General features: G+C 32.0%; 3 protein-coding genes across 4 annotated transcripts in view; 2 read left to right on the top strand and 1 right to left on the bottom strand.

Moving 5' to 3' along the window:
- The window catches only part of LOC107481985 (serine/threonine protein phosphatase 2A 59 kDa regulatory subunit B' eta isoform), an 83,706-nt gene extending 76,447 nt beyond the window's left edge, over positions 1-7,259 (top strand). The window contains exons 2-4 of one of the 2 annotated variants that reach the window (XM_052258167.1): positions 3,257-4,456; positions 5,657-6,005; positions 6,588-7,259. In XM_052258167.1, the coding sequence (XP_052114127.1) occupies positions 3,299-4,456; positions 5,657-5,986 (1,488 nt within the window). In that variant the 5' untranslated portion in view covers positions 3,257-3,298 and the 3' untranslated portion in view covers positions 5,987-6,005; positions 6,588-7,259. Of the gene's footprint in view, positions 1-2,666; positions 4,457-5,656; positions 6,006-6,587 lie in introns of those variants that run through there. The other variant, XM_016102343.3, reaches the window with a different exon arrangement.
- Positions 7,260-11,071: 3,812 nt separating this feature from the next.
- Positions 11,072-14,575, top strand: LOC107481986 (serine/threonine protein phosphatase 2A 59 kDa regulatory subunit B' eta isoform). The gene is made up of 3 exons (XM_016102344.3): positions 11,072-11,389; positions 11,574-13,108; positions 13,860-14,575. Exons 2-3 carry the CDS (start codon positions 11,903-11,905, stop codon positions 14,169-14,171), a joined length of 1,518 nt encoding a protein of 505 aa, XP_015957830.1. The 5' UTR covers positions 11,072-11,389; positions 11,574-11,902; the 3' UTR covers positions 14,172-14,575.
- Positions 14,576-19,601: 5,026 nt separating this feature from the next.
- On the bottom strand, positions 19,602-20,903 carry LOC107481922 (stemmadenine O-acetyltransferase-like). Its single transcript, XM_016102277.3, has one exon. The coding sequence runs from the start codon at positions 20,901-20,903 to the stop codon at positions 19,602-19,604; it is 1,302 nt and encodes a 433-aa protein (XP_015957763.1).
- Between the last annotated feature and the right edge of the window lie 6,524 nt (positions 20,904-27,427).

Genomic DNA, 27,427 nt, shown 5'->3' with positions numbered 1-27,427 from the left:
TTTCTAAAACTAATAAATTCAAATTTTTACAATTTCACGTAATAAATTGTTTATAATTTATTATTAAAATTTTACATACAATTTTAAACATCAAAATTTATAATTAAAAAAATTACAAACACATAATATTCTACTAAAAACATTATTTTGAACAATGTTATCTTAGTGCTATTAATCAATCACTTTATAAAGTCAACAAAATTAACCACCGAATAAAAAAATGAACTTAAATAGAGAGATAGATCGGTCGAAAAAACGATCCCAACAACTCCCGACGATGCAAAAAGAGGATGAACATTGAGAAGAAAGTCGAACAGACCTTTCCACTGGGGACTACAATTTTCTGAGGAACCGTACTATTGAAAAAAAAGAAAAAAAATTGTGATTTTTATGTTTGTTAATACAATTCTGTTAACTAAATTATTATCCAATACTTTCACTAAAGTTATTTATGTTATAAAATATAAGTATTATATATATATTTTTATATACATCAAATATTTTTAAAAAGTAAAACTTTTTTCCTTACAAAATTCTTTTATATTTAACTTTTTAACAATTACAAAAGAAATTTGGTAGTTAAACTCTTTTTTATACTTCATAATAATAATAATAATAATAATAATAATAATAATAATTTATAACAAAACAATCATGTTCTTTTCTTTTCTAACGAAGAATGAAAATAATAATTTGTGTGTATGTTAGTGGAGCTGCTAAATTCACCTCTTATCACTAAAAAATTATCTAAAATGTATAGATTCTTTTTTAAACCATTTTGTATGGGAAAAGATCTCTTATTGCAATTTTCTCTTATTATTTTCAAACTTGGAATTTGAAATTTTTGGTTGTCAAACTACCAATACCACCTTGTAACAAATAATTAGGCAATAACATTTGTAATAGTTCACATTGTAGAGAAAATTGTTATTGAAAATTTTAACAGGTATATTAATTTAAATTAATAGAAATGATTAATTTAATAATAATACATATGAATAAAATCGAAGGGATGTAAAATAGGATTATTATTTTTAGCTTTATGATATATAAAATGATATGTTTAACTACTTTCAATTAAAAACCATGAGTCTAAAACTAAGTATATTGTTTGATATTATTTGATAGAAATATATGGATCAATGGCGCATATATATATATATATATGAAGAGAAGGTTTTATTTGGTATTAATAAAAGAATAACATTGATAAAAGATGTTAAGAGAAAATAATGCAATTAATGTGAATGACTCGTCTATTATGAATGTTAGTTTGTGCGGGTAGGTGAGGCCGTGAGGCATGTAGTATTTGATTTTGCAGTTAGATCCAATTTGGATAAATAGTTTATTTAAGTTTTTTTAATAAAATAATTTAAATAATAAATAATTATGTTAAAAGTAATTTATAAATAAGTTATTTTATTTTTGAATTTTTAATTTTAAAAATATTTATTTTATAAAAATAATAATTTTATTTTAAAAATTATACCAAACATTAATACTACTATTTTTCATAAGTTAAAAGCTCAAAAAAATATTACTATTTTTTATAAGTGAAATACTCAAAAAAATTATTTTTAAAACTTTTTAAATGGACTTTTATTATTAGAATTCTATAAAATTTTTAGAAAGTGAAAATTTAGCTATGATAGCGTCTTAAGGGTGAACATGCATTCAGTGTGTTTAAATCTAAGAGGAGATAAATTCTTTTTTGTTTTGTAGCAGTTTCTTCTTTATGTGTTTTTAAAAAAATCTTTTAAATTATTAATTTACTAAAACTAAATTCTAAAAAAAATAATTAATAAATTTTGTATACAACTAAGTTCATAATTGTAATTATTTTTCACTAGAGAAACAAGCTAGTAATTTTTTCTCATCCCACCTAAAAATCAAATTAATAATTACTAATTTACTCTGCGATAAGTGACAGAATTTTTTGTATGCTGCAACAAGATTAGTGACAGGTTAATGTTACTTAAATTTGAATTAACTGAAATTTGCTTACCCAAATAAATACTCATTACATGTCATGATGATGAGTAAAGCTGTCACCCTAAATATTTCCCACCCTAATTTGATGGCTTCTGATTAGTGGCTCACTGGCACATTCTTGGCCCATTTGCTTATGTCTCCAACCCTTTCTTCTAAATATGACTCTGAATCATTGATTGATATAACCACAAAAGAAATTACTCTCTATCTCAATAATCAACTACCACATACATATATAATCATGAATTTACTTTTGAATTTTGATGCAATATTAATGAAAAATAATTTTATACGTACATTTAATTAGATAATATTAAATTAATAAAAATAATTATTTTATATTAATTATATAAATAATTATTTAAAAATTAAATATAATTAAAAAATTATGTAAAATATTGTAATGTCTGAATGTATTAAAATTAAATTTTGTTATTATTTTCATTAAACAACCTTCCTTTGCTTGCTTTGCTTATCAAGTATTTCTCAACCATCCCTTTAATTATTTTATTAGTACTTTTTTTTTTTTTATAAAAATTATCATTTGTATGTACGCTTGTATTACACTGCATGTGCTTTTGCCCTTTATTATTATTATTATTGTTATTACTATTTTTCTTTTTCTCTTTGAATATTCCTTCCCATTTTTTTTTTGGGTTCTTTTTACAGATAGATACTTGCAAAATTCTCTTCTATTTTCATCCAGAAAAAAAAAATTGAAATATAAACATAAAAGGAAAAAAGGAAGGGAAAATCTGAATTCTGAAGAACATTCTGAAAACGAAGGAGAAGATTGAGTTCCCCCATTTCCTGAATTGTGAACCTCGTGATCTCTGTTTCCCAACCATACACACACGTTTTTGTTTGTTTCTGAATTCGTTTCTCTGTTGCAAAAAAGTTTCATTCTTTATCTAAAGGGGTTTCCCAAACAAAACAGAAGAAAAGGAAAGGGCATTACTTGCAAAAGATTCCTCGTTCATCTTCTCAATTCAATCATCGAATGAACGAGATTCAGAACTGGGTCTTCTCCATCACCATGGGCAGAGTAATCAGGAAAATGGGGTTTCTTTTGATACCCAGATGAGCATGTCTTCTCTTTACCTTATCCTCTTTCTGCATAAGGAAACACGTTATGCAACAGAAAACAACCACCTTTGTGTCTGTTCGGTTCATAACATGATTGTATTTCATTGAATTATTCTTATATTACGAGGGAAGCTTCAAGGATTGGTGTTGTTTTTTCAGATTTGTTGGAGGGTGTTAGTTTTTCTCATTTTGAATCATTGTTGTTGTTATTATTGTTATTATGTTCAAACAGATACTCAATAAGCTTCCTCGTAAGTCATCCAAAGGTTCTGAACATGGTGGAAGTGGAAACCATGTTCATTCAAAACAGGGGAATTCTTCTCCTGCATTGCATGGAAATTCTGATTTAGATGCAGGGCATCATCAGAATCATGGTAATGTTGCATCATCGGGTTTGAATGGGGATTTGATGTGTCTTTATGACGAACCATTGCCTACATTCAGGGATGTTCACAGTTCTGAGAAGCAGGCTTTGTTTGTGAAGAAGCTAAGGTTGTGCACTGTTGTTTTTGACTTCACTGACCCTTCAAAGAACCTCAATGAGAAGGAGATTAAGCGGCAGACATTGGTGGAATTGGTGGATTATGTGACCTCTGCGCATGGCAAGTTTACCGAAGTGGTGACATTGGAGGTTGTGAAAATGGTGTCTGCTAATATATTCAGAACATTGAGTCCTGAGCCGCGTGATAGCAAATTCGTTGAAGGCCTTGAGGCGGAGGACGATGAGCCTTCGATGGATGCTGCATGGCCTCACTTGCAAGTTGTGTATGAACTTTTTCTGAGGTTTGTTGCATCACCTGAGCTGGATGCAAAGTTGGCTAAGAGGTACATTAATCAGTCCCTCATTTTAAAGCTGTTGGAGTTGTTTGACTCCGAAGATCCCAGAGAAAGGGAGTACTTAAAGATGACTTTGCATCGCATCTATGGGAAGTTCATGGTTCATCGCCCTTTCATTAGGAAAGCCATCAATAATGTCTTCTTCAGTTTGATTTTTGAGACGGAGAAACATAATGGGATTGCTGAGCTCCTTGAAATACTGGGCAGCATCATTAATGGTTTCGCTTTGCCATTGAAAGAAGAGCATAAACTGTTCCTTGTTCGTGCATTGATTCCGTTGCACAAACCAAAATGCTTAGCAATGTATCATCAGCAATTATCTTACTGCATTACTCAATTTGTAGAGAAAGATTGCAAACTCGCAGATGCCATCATTAGGGGATTGTTGAAGTACTGGCCAATAACCAGTAGTTCAAAGGAAGTTATGTTCCTCGGAGAGTTGGAAGAAATCTTGGAAGTAACTCAACCTCCAGAATTCCAGCGCTGTATGGTGCCATTGTTTCGGCGTATTGCCCGTTGTTTGAACAGCCCACACTTTCAGGTAGGGAATTCTTAATGCTCTTGTACTCCCTTTTTGTTGTTTCTGGCTTTCTGCCTTTTGATATTCATTTGTTTGTTCCAGTCAAGAATCCATATTACTCACCAACCAAAGGTTTTATTGCTTATATCTTTGGGTCTATATTTTCAATTTAACAACAACAAATTAAAAAGCAACAATAATAAAGACATTGTGAAGTTTTTTGTTTCCTTGAGCCATATCTCCATGAACGTGTTAGTGTTTGAACCTCGTCTTGTATGAGCACTGTGAGTTTACAAGAAATCTTAGTTTTTCCTCACTGCTTACAGAGTGCACAATGCTGCTAAATATGCGGAGGATAATTAAGGATGCTGATTATAAAACCTGTATGGAAAAGCTTTTAAGAAATTAAAACCAATGGTGGTATGCAATTTTCATGATCGGAGATTTTGATCTTGCTGGAAACTTGTAAAGGTTATTCGATAATATGCTATAATGTATTGTATTGTGTGTTTTATGTTTCTAGTAAGCCGTTAACGTGCTGGTCCCAACTCTCTCAGGCACCCCATTCCTTCCTCCCTCATAAAATTTCCTTAATATGCACTCTCATTTGGAAGCTCTTTGTACTTGAAGCATTGAGTTTGACCAGACATTGTGAAAATTAGTTTTAATTTAGAGTAACAATGTAGGAAGTATTAAACTCTTGATCACTAGGTTCATGAGGATAGATTTCCCAAAAGCTTAGGTTGTTAAGTGAATTCCTGATGACTGGATGTCAATCGTATTCGTTAGAATGTAGCAAGATTGATTTCATTTCTAGCATATGACTCACTTTAGCACATATGTTTCCTAGTAATTTAGGAAAGTTCCTCTTTAAATTTATGTCTTATGCGTTAGAGGTCACCTCTGTATCACTTTCATATCGTGTGACTTCGCACTTCTAACTTGTTATTTACAATATTTGACTGTTAGAAGTTAATGCTGTGAATTGTGATCCACATAAGCTATATGTTTGTGATTTTACTTCCAAATATCAGATATTGTTGACTATCAATATGCTTAAATGAATCTAATTAATTGGCCTTGTAGTGTAAATCTCATCATGCAACGCCAATGATATGAAATCATTAAAATATAGTTGTCATTTATCATAAACCTATGGCCTAGCTTCAGCTGCATTATACTATTCTACGTACATTAAATCTCATGTTTTAACTGTGTCAGGTGGCTGAACGAGCTTTGTTCTTGTGGAATAATGATCACATTCAGAGCTTAATCAAACAAAATCGTAAAGTAATTCTTCCCATTATCTTCCCTGCATTGGAGAAAAATACTAGAAATCACTGGAACCAGGTTGTCCATAGTTTGACCTTAAACGTGCGGAAGATCTTTTATGATCTTGATCCTGATCTATTCAAGGACTGTGTGCTAGAATATGACAAATATGAAGCAAAGCAAGATGAAGCCACTGCAAGACGTGTAGCCACTTGGAAACAATTAGAGGAACTTGCTGTAAAGAAGGCTGCAAGTAGTGAAGCCGTGCTTGTTCAATAACCCATTATTAGATCTGCAGGTTAGTTAGAACTGGGATATGTATTCTGCTCTATTAACTGATAATTTTAAGAAATTTTGTAGTATTTTAATATTTTTTTTCATGTAATGGATTGGTGAATAGGAGTAGAGAATCAATTTGTTGAATGTTTCCTAGCTCCTGGGTGGCAGCCAAAGCTAATGTTCGATATAAAATATCCTTTTATATCGAGACTCAGCACATTTAAACCCTTAATCCTTTTTTTATAACTTCTGAGAGTGTACCTTGCAAACCTTGTGATCTAACTTAAACCCAGTTTGTATCAAACCTGTAGGGGCAACATGATGTAGAATTTGGTCAAACCATGATAAATCCTGTTCATGTAAAGGTTAAAGTCTGTAGCTTCCTATGTGACTGGCTCTAAAGTCAGCCTATGCCACTTGAAATTTTAAACTCTGTTAAGTGAAATATGTGATGCCTTAAGGGTATGCTTGTGAGTTGAAAGCATAATCAGAAAGAGAGGGAAGAGAAGGGCTTAAAGAATTTTGGATTCTTCATTATTACAAGAACAATGGCATAGAGTACTTTGAATTTATGTCTAAATCCTTCAGTTTATCTTTTCAGCTTCCTGAAGAAATGTAGTATTTGGGTGCTCCTTGATGGAACTGTCTTCATGGATAATGGGATGTATGGTTTTGAGATATTATGCAGCATGTAACACAGCAGCACAAGAGTGTATACAACAGTAACAACAACTGAGTGGCTGTGCTGCTTGATGTTGGTGGCATGGATGGTGAGTTTGCATATAAGCAATACTCCTTGCCAAATTATTGTGATTCAATTTTGATTTCTCTGTCCATATAAAAATATATACTAACATCAAATCATATATTGTCATCTCAATAAAAGAGTTTTGTTATGGTAAAACTATCCGAGAGATCAAACTCTTAATGAGGTGACAATGCATGATTAATGGTCAATTCTGTTGTCGTTGTTATATTTGAGAAAGTTGGCTTTTTTCCTTTATTTTTTTGGAGGAAACATTACTACCCTACTTGAAGTTGTTGTAATGTAATTATATGACTAATTGAAGAAAACTCGAGATGTATTTTGCCACCATTATAAATTACAACTCTCTCTTTTCAACATTTTCTGTCACAATCACTTGCTATCTAATGTGGATATGGGACTAAAAAGTCAAGACTCAAGGGTATATATCTTCCTTCTTGATACAAAAATAACTGGCTGATGTTATATTTAATTGAGAATGTAAGTCAACGAAGTAACACACGCCTTTGAAATAAGATAATTACTATTAATTACTACGAGACTTCATCCATCAGTTACCTTGAAGATATATCTATACAAGTGTTAAAAGGAATTTGATCCCACACAAAGGTTTAAAGGGTACAAAACTGAAAAGAATTCATGGAAAAAAAAGGAAAGAAAAGAAAGGAGAAACAGTAGATTTTAATGCAGGATGCATGGTTAATTGGTTATAGATAATGCTATGATGTATTGGCATTTAAACGTGTTTGATGCTCCAAATTTTGATCAACGATAACATTCCCTGATTTTTTATTCCTGAAAAGAACTCATCCGAAGTTAGTACTGTAGAGTTATAAAATGATAAAATAAAAAATTAATTACTATTAAATTTGTAATTTTTATTTTATATTATCTAAAGATAATTGGATTATTAATTTTTTTACTTGTTAATTTTCTCATTTTAAAAGAATTTGATCATTTATTTTTATAATCTAATTTTAATGCACCCTCAGTATAAAGTAATTTTACATGTGTATCTGTTAATGTCACATTAGTAAAAATCATAGTTATCACTTATCAAAACCGCATCGATAATCAAAATAGTGAATTACTAGGTCATTGCTTGAACCTTCTGATTACTGGTTGAACCATCGATCTAGTTATAATTAAATAATTATAAAATGTTAAATTTTTTATAATAAGTATTTTTAATTATTTTTATACCAATATAATTATTTTAAAATTTTAATAATTTATTAATTAGTTTATGCCTATTATGTTATTAGATACTATAATTATTTATTGAAAAAATAATATTAGTATACATCATATAATGAAAAAATAAATTGTGAATAATAAAATGATTATTTATTCATTTTTTAATTTATAAGTATTTAATAAAATTTATATTTATATTAATAATTAATATAATTAAAATTAAAATTAAATAAAAATTTTATGTAATGTAACTAAATGTTTTCAATATATATTAGTTAGCACTTATCTTAATAATAAGTAATATAGTCCAATGGTAAAGAAGTAACTCCCATGGATAAGATCTTTGATTCAAACCTTCAGTGCCCACTTTAAATTTAGTTTTTTGTAGTCTCCCGGTACATTTGTAGAGCATCTCTTCCACGCTTCTGCTGAGAGGCCGGTGCACCGTAAAATCGGACGGGTCAGACTCTTGAGTCCATTGATATATTTATAGAGCGTCTCTTCCACGCTTCTGCTAAGGGACCGATACACTGTAGACTCGGATGGGCCAGAACGGGTTCGGGTGATTCGGATTTGACCGATTTTTATCGGATCATATTGGATTTGACTAATTCGATAGAGAAAACCGTCTTTGATTTGGACCGGATTGATTTTGGGTTTAGTTTATTGGTTTTTTGATTGAATCGGTCGGCCCAAATTTGATAACTATCATAAAAATAATTATTTTTTATATTAATCACGTAAATGGTCATCCAAAAAAATAAATACATTAAAATTAAACTCTTATTTTTATCTTTTTCTAACTAATCTTGGACGACTACCTTCCTTAACCCTTGACGGATCCACCACATTGTGCAACTCTATTGCACCACCAACCACCTAACTGCTATGTGTGTGTTTGGATTACAGTTTGCAAACCAGAGTTTGCATAAAATTGATTTTGTAAAATTGATTTTGATGATAAGTTAATTTGGGTTAACGTGATTTATGTTTGGTAATCTTTATATCAAAATTGATTATAGTAAAATAAATGTTGTTTGGATTATACAACTCAAAATCACTTTTAGATGAAAAATTACTAAAATAGACATCAATTTTATATACCTGCAAAATCAGAATACTATAGAAAATAATATAAAAAATATTTATCATATAAATAAAATAAATAAAATAAAAAATAAAAATATAAAAGAGAGTACTATAAATTTTATAATGTCACACAAAAAGAAAATATTCTATAATTTTTTTTAGTATCGTCAGTACTCTTTAATTTAATATTATTTTAGACTATAAATTTTTATTATTTATGGCTCTATTGTTACTTATAATTAGTATATAATAAAGACGAAAATAAAGTACAATCAGAAGTACAATAAAAACGGAAAAAACATAGCAAACATCGTATATAATAATTACGATCAACAACATATATTATATAAAAAAATATAATAAAAAGTAAATAAAATTCATACGAATAAAACCAAATAAAAAAATAAAAAAAATTATACACAACATAAATATAGTATAATAAAGGATAGAAAAAAGAATTTATATAAACAAAAAATAATAAATTTTTTATCTCGAGCGTGATTGAAATAAATTTGTATGAAAAAAAATTGGAACAAAAAACATATACAAAGAACTATTGTAAAAGTTATATGGTTACTTGCATTTTTTTATAGAAGAAAACAAAGGATAAAGTTGGTAGAAAAGAAAAAAAATTCTCATCTAATTTCTTAATGATAACCAAACTTTTCCATAATTTGTTAGTGATTGAAATAAATCTGAACGATTTTGATGAAAAAAATGGAACTAAAAAATTATGAAAAAGCAGGAAGAACTACAAAGAATGACTGTGAAGATAATAGTTACTAGTATCATTTTTATAGAAGAAAATAAAAGGTAGGGTTGGTAAAAAAGAAATATTTTAGCTTCTCCTAAACATGAAACGTGAAACGTGAAACGCAGAAGTTACAAATTTGAGCTTGTCCTAAACGTGGGTTCAGAGACAGAATCAATTCTGCGTTCACAAAGATAAAAATTGCCAAACATTAAAGTGAAACTTTCAAGAAGCTCAAACGGGCTTCTCTTCTCCCCAATGTGTTTGCCAAAAGTGAATATTATTATTCTTATTTTGATAATTTTACTTCTATATTCAATACATTTTTTGTATATAACTTAGTTATACACTTATATTTCAGTTTAATAATTAATTAATTATACATGTTAATGATTAAAAAAAACAATACTATAATAAAATTTTTATAAAAATAAGGGTTGAATAAGTTGCGAGTCTCTATAAAATCTTTCTTTTGTTAATTTTACTCTCCATAAAAAAATAAGCTTGTGTTTTTGGCCGTATAATTTTTAAAGTGAGTTATTTACATGCCAACAAAAGTCACCTAGCATATACTAAATCCAACATAATCATTTTTTCCCAGAAAAGAAATGACTTAACCATTATCATAATAATTTAGAGGGACCTGAACTGAATGATAAAAACCAAAATAATTAATTTTTGAAAATTCTAAAGAACAAAATAAAAATTTCAAATTGCATAGTACTTAAACCAAACAAAACTTCATAGTATCAAAAGAAATTACGAGAATTGAAAACTTACTTAACCAAAAAAATTATGTAAAAAATTATTGCATATAAAAAGTAGGAATTACAAGAAAGAAGAAAACACTGTGGGGGAATAAATCTTCAATTTAATTTTTCAATTAACATTACCTTATCCTCTCATTATTTTGAAAAGATATTTTCTAAAAGAAAATCGGGTACAAATCCATAAGGTGAGATGGCATGTAATTACAGAAAGCCCAAAGAGATGTTGCAATTAAATAACCAAAACTCCAAAAGTGAAAGGGTTTATCAAGGAGGTCCCAATTTTCTTTGTTTTTATCATCTTTGCTTTACTTTTACATTTTTTTTTTCATAAAATTATTTTTTTCTTTAATAAATTTAATTTTAATATACTGTATAAAATAATTTTATACATATATTTAATTATATAATATCAAATTAATAAAAATAATTACTTTTTTACATTAAAAAACATATATGATTAACGCTTTACATGGATCAAAATTAAAATCTTATTTGATTTGGATGATATTTCATTATTTCGTGGGGTCCTTTCCGGCTTTCCCCCCTCCTTCTTCCCCTTGTCTTCAAATTGCTTCAACTGGAAACAATCAAAAGATTCTTCTTTTCCCAATTTTCCTTTCTCTTTCTCACTCGTGTTTCAATTTCCCGCTACTGGGCAAGTTCTTAAACTCACTAGAACCAACTTCACTTCTCTCACACGCTTTTGACTTTTGTCCCATAGCTTGATGATGCCATTTGAATGAAGGAATTATGCACGAGTACAACGTTGCTGTTCTGGATCACACTCTCATCACTTAATTTTCCATCTACCTCACGATTATTGGAGAAAGGTTAGTATGATTTTGAAATCTTTGTATTGATACTGGAGCTGGAACTGTGCCAGGTTCCACTGATAGAAAAAAGAGGGGAAAAATGTTATCTTTTACCCTAGTGAAGTCATAACTTGGTTAATTTCTATTGAGTTGAGTACTTGAGTTCAGAAGGTGTAAATTAAGGTTCTTTATTGCTTTTCAGGCACAAGGGTTTTCCGTTTTCCCTAGTTTGTGACGATGACGAGGTTTCAGCATAAACGGTTCTGCTTTGATGCTTCTGGTTGCTGTTTAAATCATTATTTGGGAACTGCCACTGGTCCTACATCTTCCTTGTGTTTCAATTTGTACAGCTCCTTTTTGTGTGTCTATATGCTGACTTGAAGAGTATTTTAGTTATGCTTCTGGGTTTAGCTCCTTCACTGTGAAAAGCTTGGATAGGTGTTGCATTGGATGCATCACCAAAGGGTGCAAATATATCTGACTTTGGTTGGAGGTTTTTCTGTTGTTTAGTGTTAGCTTAGATTTGAAATTATGATCAAACAGATACTGGGCAAGCTTCCTCGGAAGCCATCTAGGTCTGCTGACAATCGTGAATTTGGGGCTTCATCAACCCCATCCCTGATTACGGCTGATCCTGGACTTATGACTAATGAAGCAATAGTGTCGAATAGCGCATCTGTTTCCAACCCTGATGCTGCTTTCAGGTCAGCATATAATCATGGGAGTAAAGTTCATGCGGGTGTAAACTCAAAACTAAATGGTAATTCGATAAATTCCCCTTATGAAGCGTTGCCTAGTTTTAGGGATGTTGTAAACTCTGAGAAGCAAAGCTTATTTATCAGGAAACTGAAGTTGTGCTGTGTAGTTTTTGACTTCACCGACCCGACGAAGAATTTAAAGGAAAAAGAAATCAAAAGACAGACATTGCTTGAGCTGGTGGAATATGTCACTTCTGTAAATGGGAAATTTACCGAAACTGTTATGCAAGAAGTTATCCAGATGGTATCTGCTAACTTATTTAGGTCACTTAATCCACAGCCCCGTGAAAACAAGGTTCTAGAAGCATTTGATCTGGAAGATGAGGAACCACTGGTAGACCCTGCCTGGTCTCACTTGCAAATTGTGTATGAATTTCTTCTGAGGTTTGTTGCATCTCCTGAGACTGATGCAAAGCTGGCTAAGAAATACATTGATCACTCGTTCGTTCTCAGATTGTTAGATCTCTTTGATTCTGAGGATCCCAGGGAGAGGGAATATCTGAAAACTATCCTGCATCGGATCTATGGAAAGTTTATGGTTCATCGCCCATTTATTAGGAAATCTATCAACAACATATTCTTCCGATTTATTTTTGAAACAGAAAAGTTTAATGGGATTGCTGAGCTTCTTGAGGTATTGGGAAGTATAATTAACGGATTTGCACTGCCACTCAAAGAAGAGCACAAATTGTTTCTTGTTCGTGCTTTAATCCCTCTTCATAAACCAAAATGCTTGGCTATGTACCATCAGCAGTTGTCATACTGCATTTTGCAGTTTGTTGAAAAGGACTGCAAGCTTGCAGATACTGTTATAAGGGGTTTGTTGAAATACTGGCCAATCACTAATAGCTCAAAAGAAGTCATGTTTCTAACTGAGCTAGAGGAAGTTCTGGAAGCTACTCAGCCACCAGAATTCCAAAGATGCATGGTGCCTCTGTTCTACCAAATTTCCCGTTGCTTGGGTAGCTCACACTTTCAGGTAAATGACCAATTATAGTGTAATCAACTTGTACTTCTGCTGTGTTTGTCTTGCAAATCTATTGTTGAAGATTTGTTTTCCAAAGTTGAATGCATTCTCATGCTGGTGATTCTTGCATGCTCTGATTGTAATTTTGTAATATATCTTACTTTATTTAAAGTTAACCCAATTATACAGATCCAATCTTTGTGCCAGAGGCTGTATTGGGTTTGGTCAGTGAATATCATGGATAACTGGATAGTTCACAGGAATTTCACATATGCTATAGTTTGGCATGCCTGTTGTTATTTTAGACATATTTTCTTTTTAAGTCAATGGAGGGGGCAATTGCTTGAAAAAGTAGGTCCAACTTCTTATGGTTTTATAACCTTTCTTCCTGAGTTAACCTCATGCAAAATAACTTGATCTGGTCATAATTTCCTAATTCATTTGGTTCCATTGACATGTAGCTTGTTACAAATGGCAAAATATGAGATGTTGAAATTTGCCAAATTCTAGCTTTAGTTATCTCATTTTTAGTAAATTGTCTTCACCTTTAATGATTGATTGGGGAATAGTCACTTTTTAACCTGATAGTGGAAAATGGAATAATATTTGGTTTGAGGAAGCATTTACGCCAAAAGTGTCTCAATATGGTGTTTCTTTCTCTTCATAGGCACTTTCTGGTTTTTTTCATCAAGGAGAGACACAGGTCTATAATACCTAATGGCAATAGAAAAGTTATTCAAAAGGAGTGTGTATTCTTTTGCAGGTGGCAGAGAGGGCTCTATACTTGTGGAACAATGAACATATTGAGAGTTTAATCAGACAAAACCGGAAAGTAATACTGCCTATTGTATTCCCTGCATTGGAGAAAAGTAGCACTTCCCATTGGAATCAACTAGTCAAGAACTTATCCCTTAATGTTCATAAAATCCTGTTGGACGCTGACCCCGAGTTCTTTGAGGAGTGCTTGAATAAGTTCCGAGAGGACGAAGCGATTCTGGAAGAGGGGAAACAAAAACACGAAGCCACGTGGAAGCTCATAGAAGAGGTTGCTGCAGCAAAGCTCGAAAAGCAATGAGACAACTCTTTGTCTCTATCACTGTATCCTCCCAAGCATGTCGTAGGACTCAATTTTTCATTGGCTTGCTGGCATTAATGGTTCATGTTCTACACAAGGTTAAATTTCATTTGCCTGCTGTTCTTGCCTGTATTTGAATTGTTCAATTTTAGAAAGGATGCTGCAACTGAGCCCAACATTATGTGATGGAGGAAGGGTCACTGGTTGTTACTTGCTTTGAACACCACATTCCTGATATTATTAATGTACTTTGTAGATTCAGCTATAGTTCTCCGACTCAGGTATTCTTACATGCTCAGACATATATTTGCATTATTCAGTCTGGTTACATATGTATGTATTACATACAACAGACCTATTATTTGTTTGTCACTGGAATTTGTATTTTTCCTTCCATGCATAAATGGCTCTACCTGAAGGGGCTAGTCACCAAGGAGAATCCACCATAACGAATGATGAGCCACGTGTACAATGTGCATATGTTATATCAATATAATAATTGTGTAAATTCACATGCAGTTGTTTTTATGTGAAAATAGTTGAGAATGGTAGATGATTTGACGTGTTTGACTAAATTGTCATTTAACGGTTTTTAGCTATTAATTTCATATGAAGACAACTGCACGTGAGTTTTCACCTATAATAATATGTTATCTCATGTATGTGACAGTGACACATCTCCAACCTTTAGTTAAAATTTCCAACTTTTCTTTTAAGAGAACTCGAGATAAAACAAAACCAAGTATTTGGTCAGTATTTAATTTTGAGATGGGGTAAAATGGGGGGTAGTCTACCAAAATGGTGTGTATAGAAGAGAGAGGGGAATAAAGGATTAGTGTTTTTCTTTTAAATTAAAAGGAGGGGAAGAAGAGGAAGAGCATGAAAGTTTTGGCATTCTCTTTTTCTATGTATTGATAATTGGAGAGTGTGTGGATTGTGAAGGCCAAAGAAAAATCCGAAAGGACAATCGAAAAAGGCTGCATTTCGGGAGAATTACTTTTTTTTTTCCCGAAAAAAAAATGAAAATAAAGTCCTTTTTCTCTGTGCAAATGGGTCGGTACTTTCATATCATCATATGAACACATTTTCATTTACACGTGATATTATGAATGATTAGATGTTTGATCTGTTTAAGTGAATATATATGATTAAATTATTTAATAATCTACAATATCATTTTCAGGGAAAATGTTTTTATGATAATAGTCACCTTTCAACAATTTTACTTATATTCTTTAGCCGTCTTTAGTTTCTATAAAATAGACTTTTACCAAAATGATATAAGTAAAATTTTACTACCCACCTAGTCAACAACCTTATGTGATACAGTAAGGTCGTATGAAGTATAGTACGGATACGGGATACGATACGATATGCGAGACGGTGTTATGTGAGTTTTAAAAAAGTGTTATGTGAGTTTTAAAAAATTGTCGGACACGAGGACACACATATATTAATAATATAATATGCATTTTTTCTTAAAGTATATAGGTATTCAAAAGATAAAATTATAAACTCTTATATCTTAATAGAGATAATAAAAATTTTGTACATTACATATACATAAAAAAAATTATCTAAAGTTATACTATTTCTCTATCATATATGATTGATATCTTTATCATTAGAAAAAGTCACTATTTCTAACTCTGGTTCATCAAGAGAAAGGCAAGTAACTTCAATAATATCATTTTCTTCATCAATTGGTGAAAAAATATCTCCAGCAATATCCCACATCATAGTTTTTCCTTTATTGCATTGTGGAGTTTTTCTTGAAAGAAGACAAAAATAAGTGTGGACAAATACTAAATTTTCTGCATGTTTAGACTTCAACTTGTTTTTTTTAGGGGATGGATAAAAGAATAAGTGCTCCAATTCATTTCACAATAAGAAGAGAAGATGGTTGCCCTAGTAGCCTAAGAACAATTGGTTGAAGAAGTTTTGTTTTCCCACCATGAATTAGCCACCAAGATTTTGCATCAACTATGCCTCTATCATTTAAAGAGTCATAATCATCAAAGACACCTCTACCATCAGAAAAGCTTGCAAATTCAATATTTATTTTTCTCCTCTCTTTTTCATCAGGAAAATACCTCTTTAAGAATTTAACTTTTTTATTAGTGATCTCAATATCTTGATGAGAAGAAACTCATGTAGAATCTTCTCTTAACCATTAGTGGCTATAATACCTATGTAATTAGTGGTTAAGCATAAATTAGTAATAATTCAATTATCTTCACTTATAAATAAAAATAAACAATAAATATAAAGAGTTACCTTGGATTCGATGAATGTGCTAAACAATGAAGAGGTGTGTTACTTTTTGTCCATCTTTGAACTAATATTGAGTGCACAACATTGTAGAAGGACGATGACTCTTGTTCATCTTTTCTTTCATAGAGATATATAGCACTTTTTACCTTCTTGATCATTGAATTCCACATCTCATGAACCAAATGAAGAGTAGGTGCATTCGTGTCTATACTTTCAAAAATCTCATGATGCTTGTTGGTTGGTTGGTGATGATTGATGGATTGTTGTTTAATGATTTGAGGATATAAGCAAATAAATTTAGAAGTTGTGATTTATAGTTTTGAATGATGGATTTTGGAGAAATGTATGAGTATTATTGTTGGTATGAGGCATAATTGTTATGGTGGTTGATGTGTTAATGAAGAAGGACATATTGTGTTGGAAAGTGCAGGTTTGGTGATTAATGGCATAGGATTTGTTTTGATTGAAAATGAGGTTTTAAAAGTTTGCAAAAAGTTGATTTTTGGCCGAATTTCAACGAGGCATAACTTGGCTTCCGGACCCTTAACTTGCTTTCAATTTTTTTAAAGTAAAAAATTGGGTTCATGAAGTTTATGCCATTTGAAGAACGGATGAAAAATATTTTAAATCGAAAAAGTTATGGGTGTTGGAAGATTATAATCAAAAACTATTTTCTTTTCTTTAATTCTGCAGTTTTGCTACTGAATCTGATTAAAAAAAACGTACATCCACGCGTACGCGTTTGGTCCTATGCGTGCGCGTAAGGAGCTAGCAAACATGTCCACGCGTACGCGTGACATGAAGTATTCATCTACGCGTACACATAGTAAGGGGATGCGCGCACGAGCTGCCTTTTTATACTCTGATGCGTACGTGTGGTCCCTGTTCCAACAAACATGATTTTTGAGTTTTAAAACCTATTTCAAACTTCTAAACCTCTATTTTCATTCCTTTAATCATAAATAATAGTATTAGACCTGATAGTCAGATGAAGTTAGGAAGTGGGGATAACTTGGAGGTGAAGTAAAGCTGAGAAAGTGATGAATTGGATTATGAAATGTTATGAATGATTATGTATAATACTTGGCTTGATTAATTAAATGATCAGAGATACGCGATTTTCTAGGTTAAGTACTGTGGCTTGCCACCACGTGTACTAGGTCGAAAACTATATACTCTGTTGACCCTACGACGTAAGGGTGACCGGGCACTTATAAATTCTCGAGAATGGTACCCCCATTGAGATGCATAGACTCATGGGGATGCACGTCGGGAGACAGTTCAAAGGTTTACCAAACCGGACTTGTCGGGTTGGTTTGATAACCGACAGATGAGAATCATTAGCCATAGGACAGACATGCATCATGTGCATATTATTTGAATTACTTGTTTGTGCATTAACTGGGTGTGCCTAAGTGCATTTGCTATGTTAAATATATATTTGCTACCTGCAGTACTTGTAACCTTTTTGTGTTTGCTTTTATCTGCTTATTTGTCTGTGAAATATTGTCGAAAATGGAGGTATGGAGGAAATGCAGTAGGACTTAGATTCAAGATTAAGTTAAGTTAGGTCTAAATACTCTTGGTAAATCACCTTTTATGCCTTCTGTTTAATACATTAAGTTTTGTAATTTGAGTGTCGGTGTTCTAGGATTGCCTCTGGCATTCTTAGGACCTCATATCTTATATGTGTGACACCTTTACCATACTGAGAACCTCTGGTTCTCACCTCATACTATATTGTTGTTTTTCAGATGCAGGTCGAGAGGCACCTCGTTAGGCATCTGGACATCTGAAGCGAAGTGGTTATCGGGTTATTTTGTTGTATAGTTATGTATATATATGTATTTTGTTTTCTCTCCGCATGACTTGTTCCTTTTGATCCTCTTAGAGGCTTATGGAGAGACAGGATCTTATTTAAGTAAATTTGGGTTTTGAATATGTATATATATGTGTATATATTCTCCGACCAACCTTGACTTTGCGGGACTAGTTAGGAGCTTGTTATTTTGTATCTTTGGCCTTTTACTCCTACTTTTGTTGTCTTATGCTTGATAGTTGTAGTTTTTTTAGCACGCAAGTTAACTCGTTTCTTGAGCGTTGTGTTTTTATTTCGTGATTTTTATTTCATCTATTCTTCAAACCACCTAGTATATTATAATATTTTTGCTATTATATGTATACATTTTATTTTAGAGGTCGTAATACCACACCTCTTCTGCTTTACGGCTTAAACGTAAAACTCAGTGTGGTAAAGTGTTACAGACGACAAGTATGAAAGGAAGATATAAAATATTTGTTCTCGTATATATAATAAGTGTGTAGAAATATAAAATAAAAAAGAAAAAAATTATAAAATAAACTATTAAAATAATATTAAAAGTTTAAACCACTAACAAAAAGAATTTTAAAAATATACTAATAACAAATAAATTCTCAAGTAATTTAATAACGCGACAAAAAGAATTAAATATTAATATATATTTTGAAAAAGTTTTAGATATTAGATTTTGATGCAAACTTTTTGCAATTATTATTAAAAAAATCTTTATTTTTAAAATTTGATAATTTTATGTTAAGTGAATTTTTAAAATTTTTTAATTGTAAATTACTATATTTTTTTTTAAATATAACAAAAAAATCTAAAAATTAAATTTTGTTTCAATTTTTTTTACGTTTTCTAAATATTTATTCAAATATTATTATGCAAATTCAGATCAACTGAATAAGTCGTTTGTTAAATATAAAATTTTTTTTGTCACTTACAAAAGATATAATAATTATTATTTATTTTTGTTGCATTTCAAATCAAGAATGTTTTATCAATATCTTTCAAGCAGTTAAATCTTTCGGATATCAAATTTGTGGTTAACCCATAAATTATATAAATCTTTTTTTTAAAATTAATTTAAATTAGTCGAGTGATCAGTTCACTCATCCGCTTAAACAAATTTTGAGAGTTTGAATTTAGCCTCATACATAAACCTTAAAAATATTATTCATATATTAAAATTAGACATTAAAATTAATAAAAATATATAATTTAATTTATTTTTTAAAATATATTTATATTTTAACATATAATAACTTATTTTGGTGCACATGTAATATGGTTATGATTATTTTTAGATTTATGTTTGGAGAGAGTTAAGATGTTCAAAAATCATTTTGTTGGAATTGAACAGGCGGATCAACGGAGGCGTATTGAAGCAGGTGGTGATCACACTCGAACCTGGCCATGTGCTGCTCTTCCATGGTCACAATCACTTCCATTCCTTTCCCATCTCTCGCATCCATAAAAACCACCAAGTTCGGGACATTACTCACAGATGCTATCCACACCGGTTTCCCCCATCCAAAATCGGCTTCGTACATTGAAAACCTACACCAGCTTGACATTATCATCACCGGAATCTTCAAATCCTCCGCCTCCGGAACCTCTCCCGCGTCTCCTTTCACGAACTCAGCAATGAAGTCCAAGTCCCTACCCTTCCCTCCATACTTCTTCATCTGCGCCTCACTACCTTCCATCCCTTGCTTCATCTTGCTTACCAACTCTGGCAGCTGATCCGTCTGAGAGGAACTAAACACGAAGAACGAAATCATGTTCCCTATGGTCTTGTTTGGAATGGGAGGATCGATTCTGTTTCGGAGATTGACGGCAACGGAGCTTAACAACTGGGTGTTAGGGCTTAACCCTAGCGCAGAAATCGCACACTTGCATATCAGTGCAGTCACCACTTGAATCCTTGTAGCGTGAACCGGTGCAGCCATGGCTTTCAGGGAATCGATCTTGGAACCTTGGAACACAAACCTCTTGCACACCGAGTTATGGATCTCAGGGTACGGTGGTTCCGGGTAAACCGGAAAATCTCCTTGAGGGAAAAGAGAAACTCCGGCGTGGAGCAAGGGCGGAGAGGGAAGCAGTGAGTGATTCTGATTCTTGGTGATGGAAGCCCAGTCGTTGACGAAGTTGAAGAGAGCGGAGATGTCGCTGAACTTGTGAGACATGCAGAGGGCTATTGCGATTCCGCCGCAGGAGAAGAAGTTGATTTGAATGGCGAGTATGGCGTCATCTCTTGGATTTTGCATAGCGCTCCATGGCAGATTCTGAGGGAAGAGAGGGAGAAGATTTGCATGGGTTGGGTTGTTGAGAATGTGAGAGAGATTCGTTTTGATTGTTGCGATGAGCAGTGGGACTCCCTGGTCGTTGCAGTGAATGGCGACTTGATCTCTGAACCTGCCTGCAATTGGGTAGTACAGTGAGAGAGCTTCAGATAACGATTTCTTGAGCAAGGCTACGGTAGATTCTAGAAGCTGGTGGTTGGAACGGTAAAAGTAGAGTAGAGGGACGTAATTGGGAGTTGTTTTAACGTCCATGAAGGAGAGGGGATAAGTTTTGAGATGAGGAGGCGTGGGTGAACTTGGTTTCACCGTTTCTTTGTATATTAACTCCATTTCCACATACACTTATCTCAAATTATATTCATCTAATTATATATAGGCAGCAGCGTTAACGGTTAACATATATTTGTACATTTTATTTGTTTGCTTTCCACTGAGGATTCGTCGCACCTAGACCACATTAAAGAAGAAAGGAAATACATTATTCAAAAGATTAGACTCAAATTAATTGCTAGATACTTTTCTATTTACATTTTATTATGAGCAGTGATTAAATTATTCTTTTAATGTAATTTAGAGAGTAAAGTCCAATTTGGATACGCACTAGTTAATAACTTAATACGCTTTTACTTTCCTATACCCGTTAAATATTCACTCAAGAAAGGATAAGGATTTAGTTAATGGTGCTTTTTGGCATATTATAAATAGAGGAATCAATATCTGCAGAAATTTTCATCAATATTTTAAAAGCAAAACGAAATTTCAAATATGAGATACTATAATAAATTTTTTTGGTGACTATACTATAATAAATTAGGTTCTCAAAATATGATGGGCTAAAAATTAAAGGATGTAAAAAATGACAAATAGGATATTAACCTTTTGATTTTTGAATATTTAAGTTTTGAAAATTTAAAAATATATTTAAATTTTTTATTTTTTTTTAAATTTGAACATATTATAATCTATCAAATGTGACATCCGTTGCACTGACCTAGTTGATACAGATACACATATAAATTTTTTTTAAAATAGGACAAATTAATTAGATCCAGAAATGGAATTGTTCATATTTTGAAGAGATCATTGACTTAAATGTATTTTTAATCTCTTAAAGATTTAAATGTTCGCAAATCAAAAAGTTAGAGATCGATTTATTATTTTTTCTAAAGGATAAGTAGCATTTTTGAACGCAATACAATGTATTAGAAACTTGAGAAAAGTTATGCATACAAGTCATTAGGGTTTGTATGCTTTACAAGTTAATTAATGAATAAACCCCAAAAACACGATGCAAGGTCTACATTTTTCTTCTTCTTCTTCTTTTCTTTCGTTTCTTGCCTTCTCTTTCTCCTTCTTCTTCTTCTTGCTGCACGTTCTTCTTCCTCTTCCTCTTCTTCTTCTTCTTCTTTTCTTTCGTTTCTTGCTTTCTCTTTCTCGTTCTTCTTCTTCTTACACGTTCTTCTTCCTCTTCCTCTTCCTCTTCTTCTTCTTCTTCTTGCTGCAGGTTCTTCTTCCTCTTTCTGTTCTTCTTCTTCATTTACATACTTTTCTTTCTGTTTTCTTTCTTCGTTATTCTCGATTTCCATTTTTTTTGACATCAAGCTCTGAAATCGTTTTTGAAGAAGAAGAAGTAGCAGAAGATGAAAAGGAGAAAGAGAAAGAGTTCTGAAATATGCATAAGGTGTACTTCAACGAATTTTGGGTGTATTTCTTAAATCCTTTGGGTGTATTTCTATAATCGTTTGGGTGAATTCCTGTAACCGTTTGAGTGTATTTCTGTAATCCTTTGGGTACATTTCTGTAATCGTTGGGGTGTATTTCTGTAATCGTTTGGGTGTATTTCTGAAGTTCCATTATTTTCAAATTTGGCAAGAAAATTGTTTTCATGGAGGAAGAAGAAGAAGAGTCGTTCATAATGCATGGTGAGTAGCGCGCTTTGGAAACATGAAGTTGTTGAATATGCGTTAATTAAGTGTAATGCGTATATTTTATTGAACTTGTAAGACTTGTAAGCCAAAAAGACTTGTATGTATAGCAGGCCTCTAGAAACTTAAAAGAAAGTTATACCATTGATGTCGATTTTTAATTTTGAAAAGTTGTCACGTCCTACTCTGCAAAAGATTTCTTTTTCTTTTTAAATGAATTATTATTATTATTATTATTATTATTATTATTATTTGATAATTTGTTAAAACGTGTCTTAAAAGATATGAAGGCTCAAATATTTCTCTGTTGCTATAAGAATATATTTAACATATATTTAACATTATTAATGTATTTAACATATATTCAAAAATATAAAAGTAATGTATTTTTAAAATTTTGCTAATAAATATTTTAAAATATTAATTGAAAAATTATTTAAAGTTAACATATTTATTTTAAAATAAACATTATCTTATATTTAACATTATCTACTGTCCGATCTTTGCTGCAGATCATTCACTATTAAAATAGTTGACAAGAGTGTTTTAATAAGTAGTCAATATTATCATATTTAAAGTCAAAGTAATTAAAATTCCTCAAATGTTGATTAAGAAATTAATAAGTAGTCAATATTATCATAATTGCAACAATACCCTTATTTTACTAAAAACTCTACAATTAAATGAATTATTTAATCAATTAAGTCCAATTTAATTGTGCACGCAATTTTTTTTGTCTTCTTCAAACGCTTTTTTTTCTTATTCTTCTTACTTATACTACTACAAAAAAACACATGTCATCAGATTTATTGGTGAAATAACAAAAATAATGTTAGTAATATATTTTTCGTCGGAACAAATTTGACGATATAATCTTTGATGATAATAAATTATCATTAAATTTTTCAATTCGCCAGTAGTTATCGTCAGATTTTGCGACGAATTTTTTGCCTAAAAATTATTTAATTACGGATGGAATTTTCCATCGATAATTTATTTTGGCGCTCCACTATTTTTTTTTCGCCTAATTACCATCGAATTTTTCTTCCGAAAAATTCGACGGTAAATTCAATTTTTCTTTTAAAAAAATTGCACAATTACTAGTCATTTTTTTTTGCATAATTAATAGTCAAATTCTAAATAATAGGAACCAAATATGGTAAATTAAATATCAACTGTACAAATAAAATAAAAAGTTAAATAAATAAAATACAATAAAATAGTCTAGAACAAAACTCTAATCACTAAAGGTCCTGATAGTCGTCGTCGTCGTGCCCCCATCTGGTCCTGCTGAGACGGCAGACTAGGCGGTGATGTCGGTGCCTCTCCAGCACACATCTAGTTTCGATACACCACCATCTGTTGCTCCATCTGATGAAGCCGCTCCAGCTTTCGCCTCCACTCCAGCTTGAGAAAATATGTGTCTGATATGCGTGTGAGGATTTTCTGATACCTCTCCTCAGACTGTTGTAGTTGTTGAGCGATCCTGATGGTGAAGGCTCCATGTGAGCTCTAGCACCCGCTCCCTCAAATTGATGCCGTCCTCGGGATCGACGGGCCGGCTGGTGGTAGAGGCGGATGAAGGTCTCAATGTGGAGGCGCAAAGGTTGTCGGCGAAAAATAATCCTAGTTTGTAGATGCAATTCTTGTATCGTTCAAATGCAGTCTCACGCCAAATCGTGTCAATATCAACTTCTGATGCAGTAGAGTTGTTTTTGTTGTCTCCAGTATGCTGAGATTGTTAGGTTGTGGTCCAATCTCTACGTGTTGGACTCCTATGTAACACATGTCATGATTACGATTATAGTTAATTGAAAACTTTATATCACATGATGTTTACTCACATAATGATTTGCAGTTCGATGATAAGAAATTCTCTTCTTGTTCTCCTTCAAGGTGTATGTGAGTATACTTGAAGATCTCCACCATCATCACATCACAATCTAATGACTTAAACTACGCATGTTAGAACAATATGTTAAATCAAGTAATAATGACATTATATTTTAAAGACAAAACAAACTTAATAACAAAATGAAACAAGTTATATATCAGCCTGACCTTTGTCTTCATGAAAGTCGTTGACACTGATAAACTCCATTTTAAGGATTTATCTTGTGCTCAATTTAGAAGATTTTATCACCTTTTACTCACATTTATCCAATGAATTGGCATGGTTTCATGATTGTCTCCTTAATTGTGCTTAAGTGTGAAAATATGCTTTTTTAGGCCTTAATTAGCTAAATTTAATTCACCTTTGATTCCATGAGATGCCTTGATGTATTTGTTAGTGAATTAAGAGTGAAAAGGCTAGGAATGGATCAAAGGGGTGGAGAGAAAAAGCATGCAAGTGGAGAACTCATGAAGAAACAAGGATTTGGGGTGCATTCATCGACGCGCAGCAGACGCGCAGACGTGGATTGTGAGTCGCATGGCGACGCGTACGCGTACATGGCGCGGACGCGTGGATAGAAAATCTTAAGATTAACAACTACATATGTTGAATAATCTCCTCAAAATAGTTTGCATATAAAATAGTACTCACACCGTTAAATCATCATGCCAGATTGTCATCCGTACAATGGGAGGTGGTGGAGGGACATCTGAATGGGATTCGTGAAGATTGCGGGATTGACGCAACAGAAAGAGCCACGTAGTGGGGATTAGGGACTATGATGAATGGCTAGTCTTGTGCACCCATTGCCTATGACGTCACAGGAGTAGTCAAACTAGAGGGAGACGATTGAGAAGTCTCATGGGTACCAATAGAAATTTTCCTTTACCACGACCACGATGCCGATCCGTGACACCTCTATCTGTCATCATGTTTGAAAAGAGCATACCAATTAATACAAATCCTCCCACATTTATATTATTTGAAAAAAAATTAACATAACCTCCCCTAAAAAAATGCTAATCTTCGTAGTGGTAATCCCACAACTAACATGCACCTCTAAATCCGACAGAAAAGCCGATGGTACTCAGCATTTTCTTGTAATGCACACTACTAATGCTGTTATTTCTTCTTCTTCTCCTCAATCTTTTTTCTCATCTTTCTCTTTTGTTATCGTCCTCCTCGTTACCCCATTCTTTTCTCATTTGATTTATTCTTTTTCTTTTTTTCTTCTGTTCCTTCATTATCATCATCATCACCACTACCACCACCACCATTCTTCTTCTTCTTAGTTAAATATCACACAATTAGGTTAATAATAAGAAAAATACATCGTATTTCTACGTTACAGTTAAGAAGTTAAAAACTTTTAGTATTATTTTTCTGAAAAATTTTGCACCATTCAAAATTTTTCTTCCTTTTTCTCATCATCATCATCATATTGTTGTTGTTGTTGTTGTTTTAGTTAAAAATGATATAAAAATTTTTGGTAAATAACAAAAAAAATCTTTAAAGAATCACAAGTCCGAAACCTTAACTCACTCAACCAACAAAATACATTTGAATATGTTTTAGAACAAAACACTACTATATCAATTTATTGTAAATGACACATAAATGACTAGAGTCTTAGATGTGAATTCAATACCATCCAACTATTTTAATGATAAAAAGTACATCATTTAATTGGAAATGACATAGTTGAGAAATTTCGGTGTCAAAATAAAAAATTTTATGCGTTACGATTAAAAAATATTGGTGCTATTTTTGTGATGAATTCTGTACAATTCAAAACTCTCATTCCTCTTCCTTTTCCTTCTACTCCTCTTCTTTTTTTTTTGGTTGTTTTACATTCTCATAATTCTCATTTCACCCTCTTAACAAAAACTTGTGTCATAATTAAGTGTCAAAATTAAGAAACTTCCTGTGTCACAGTTAAAAGTTTCGGTATTATATTTTAATAAATTTTGTATAACTCAAAACTCCTCATCCTCTTCTTCTTTGTCAACATCTCATCTTCTTCTTTTCTTGTTTTACCTTTTCATAATTCATCTTATTTTATCTATTAACATGAATAAAAATAAGAAAAGAAGAAGAAAAATCAAATAAAAAAATATAATGCTGCAAAATTACCAGAAATAGAAAAAAAATACAGCAATAGTAATAAAAGAACAACGATGAGAAAGAAACACGCAAAGAGAAAAGAATCGCAGAATACAAACGTTCGCACAAGTGGGGAGTTGGAACGTACCTAATATGCTTTCACTAATGAAACTAGTTTTTGTTGGATTTTAACTAATTTGATTGGATTTAATTGCAAAAAAAAAACTTAAATGTATAGCGAAATTGATTATTCTATTAAATTTTCCAAATGCAATTACAACATATTTACGAAAAAAATTTAAGAGTTGATAATTTTAATTTAATTTAATATTTTGAGTTCAATAATTTACTACTATATTTTTAGTATATATTTTTAAATACTAATGATTAATTGTGGAGTTAAATCTTAAAATAGTCCCTGAACTTATACTCGAGTCTCAAAGTGACCTCTAAAGTTAATAATTATTCAAATTCATCCCCGAAATTGTCCTTTGGGACTCATAGTAGTCCCTAAAATAATTTCCGTCCATCCTTGCCATTGGACTGGACTTAAAACGTCGTCGTTTCCTTTCTTTCTTTACCACTCACACCATCATTCATCACAACACCACCATTTTCATCTCTTCCCAACAGCCACCACTCCCGACATCATCATCACCACCACATCAAGAAACCACACTTCACCCTACCATCGACTCTCTCCTTTCTCCTCCTCTTCTTCCTCTAAAATTTTTCTCTCTCTCTCTCTTTTCTGTCTCTGCAACTTCCAATCTGTTAATCTTCCTTTCTCTGTCACCATTATCCCTCATTTCCACGCCTCTCTCTTGTCCTAACTAGCAAACATCATCAATCTAAACAACAACGAGAGACGGCAAACAGATCGAGCGACACCATGGACGAAATCGGGCAAAAAAGCTCCTCGGGATAGCATT

This window comes from Arachis duranensis, chromosome 3 (genome assembly GCF_000817695.3).
Source record: "Arachis duranensis cultivar V14167 chromosome 3, aradu.V14167.gnm2.J7QH, whole genome shotgun sequence".
Classification (NCBI taxonomy): Eukaryota; Viridiplantae; Streptophyta; class Magnoliopsida; order Fabales; family Fabaceae; genus Arachis; species Arachis duranensis.
The sequence above is the reverse complement of the archived record's forward strand: the minus strand, read 5'-3'. Positions and strand labels throughout refer to the sequence as shown.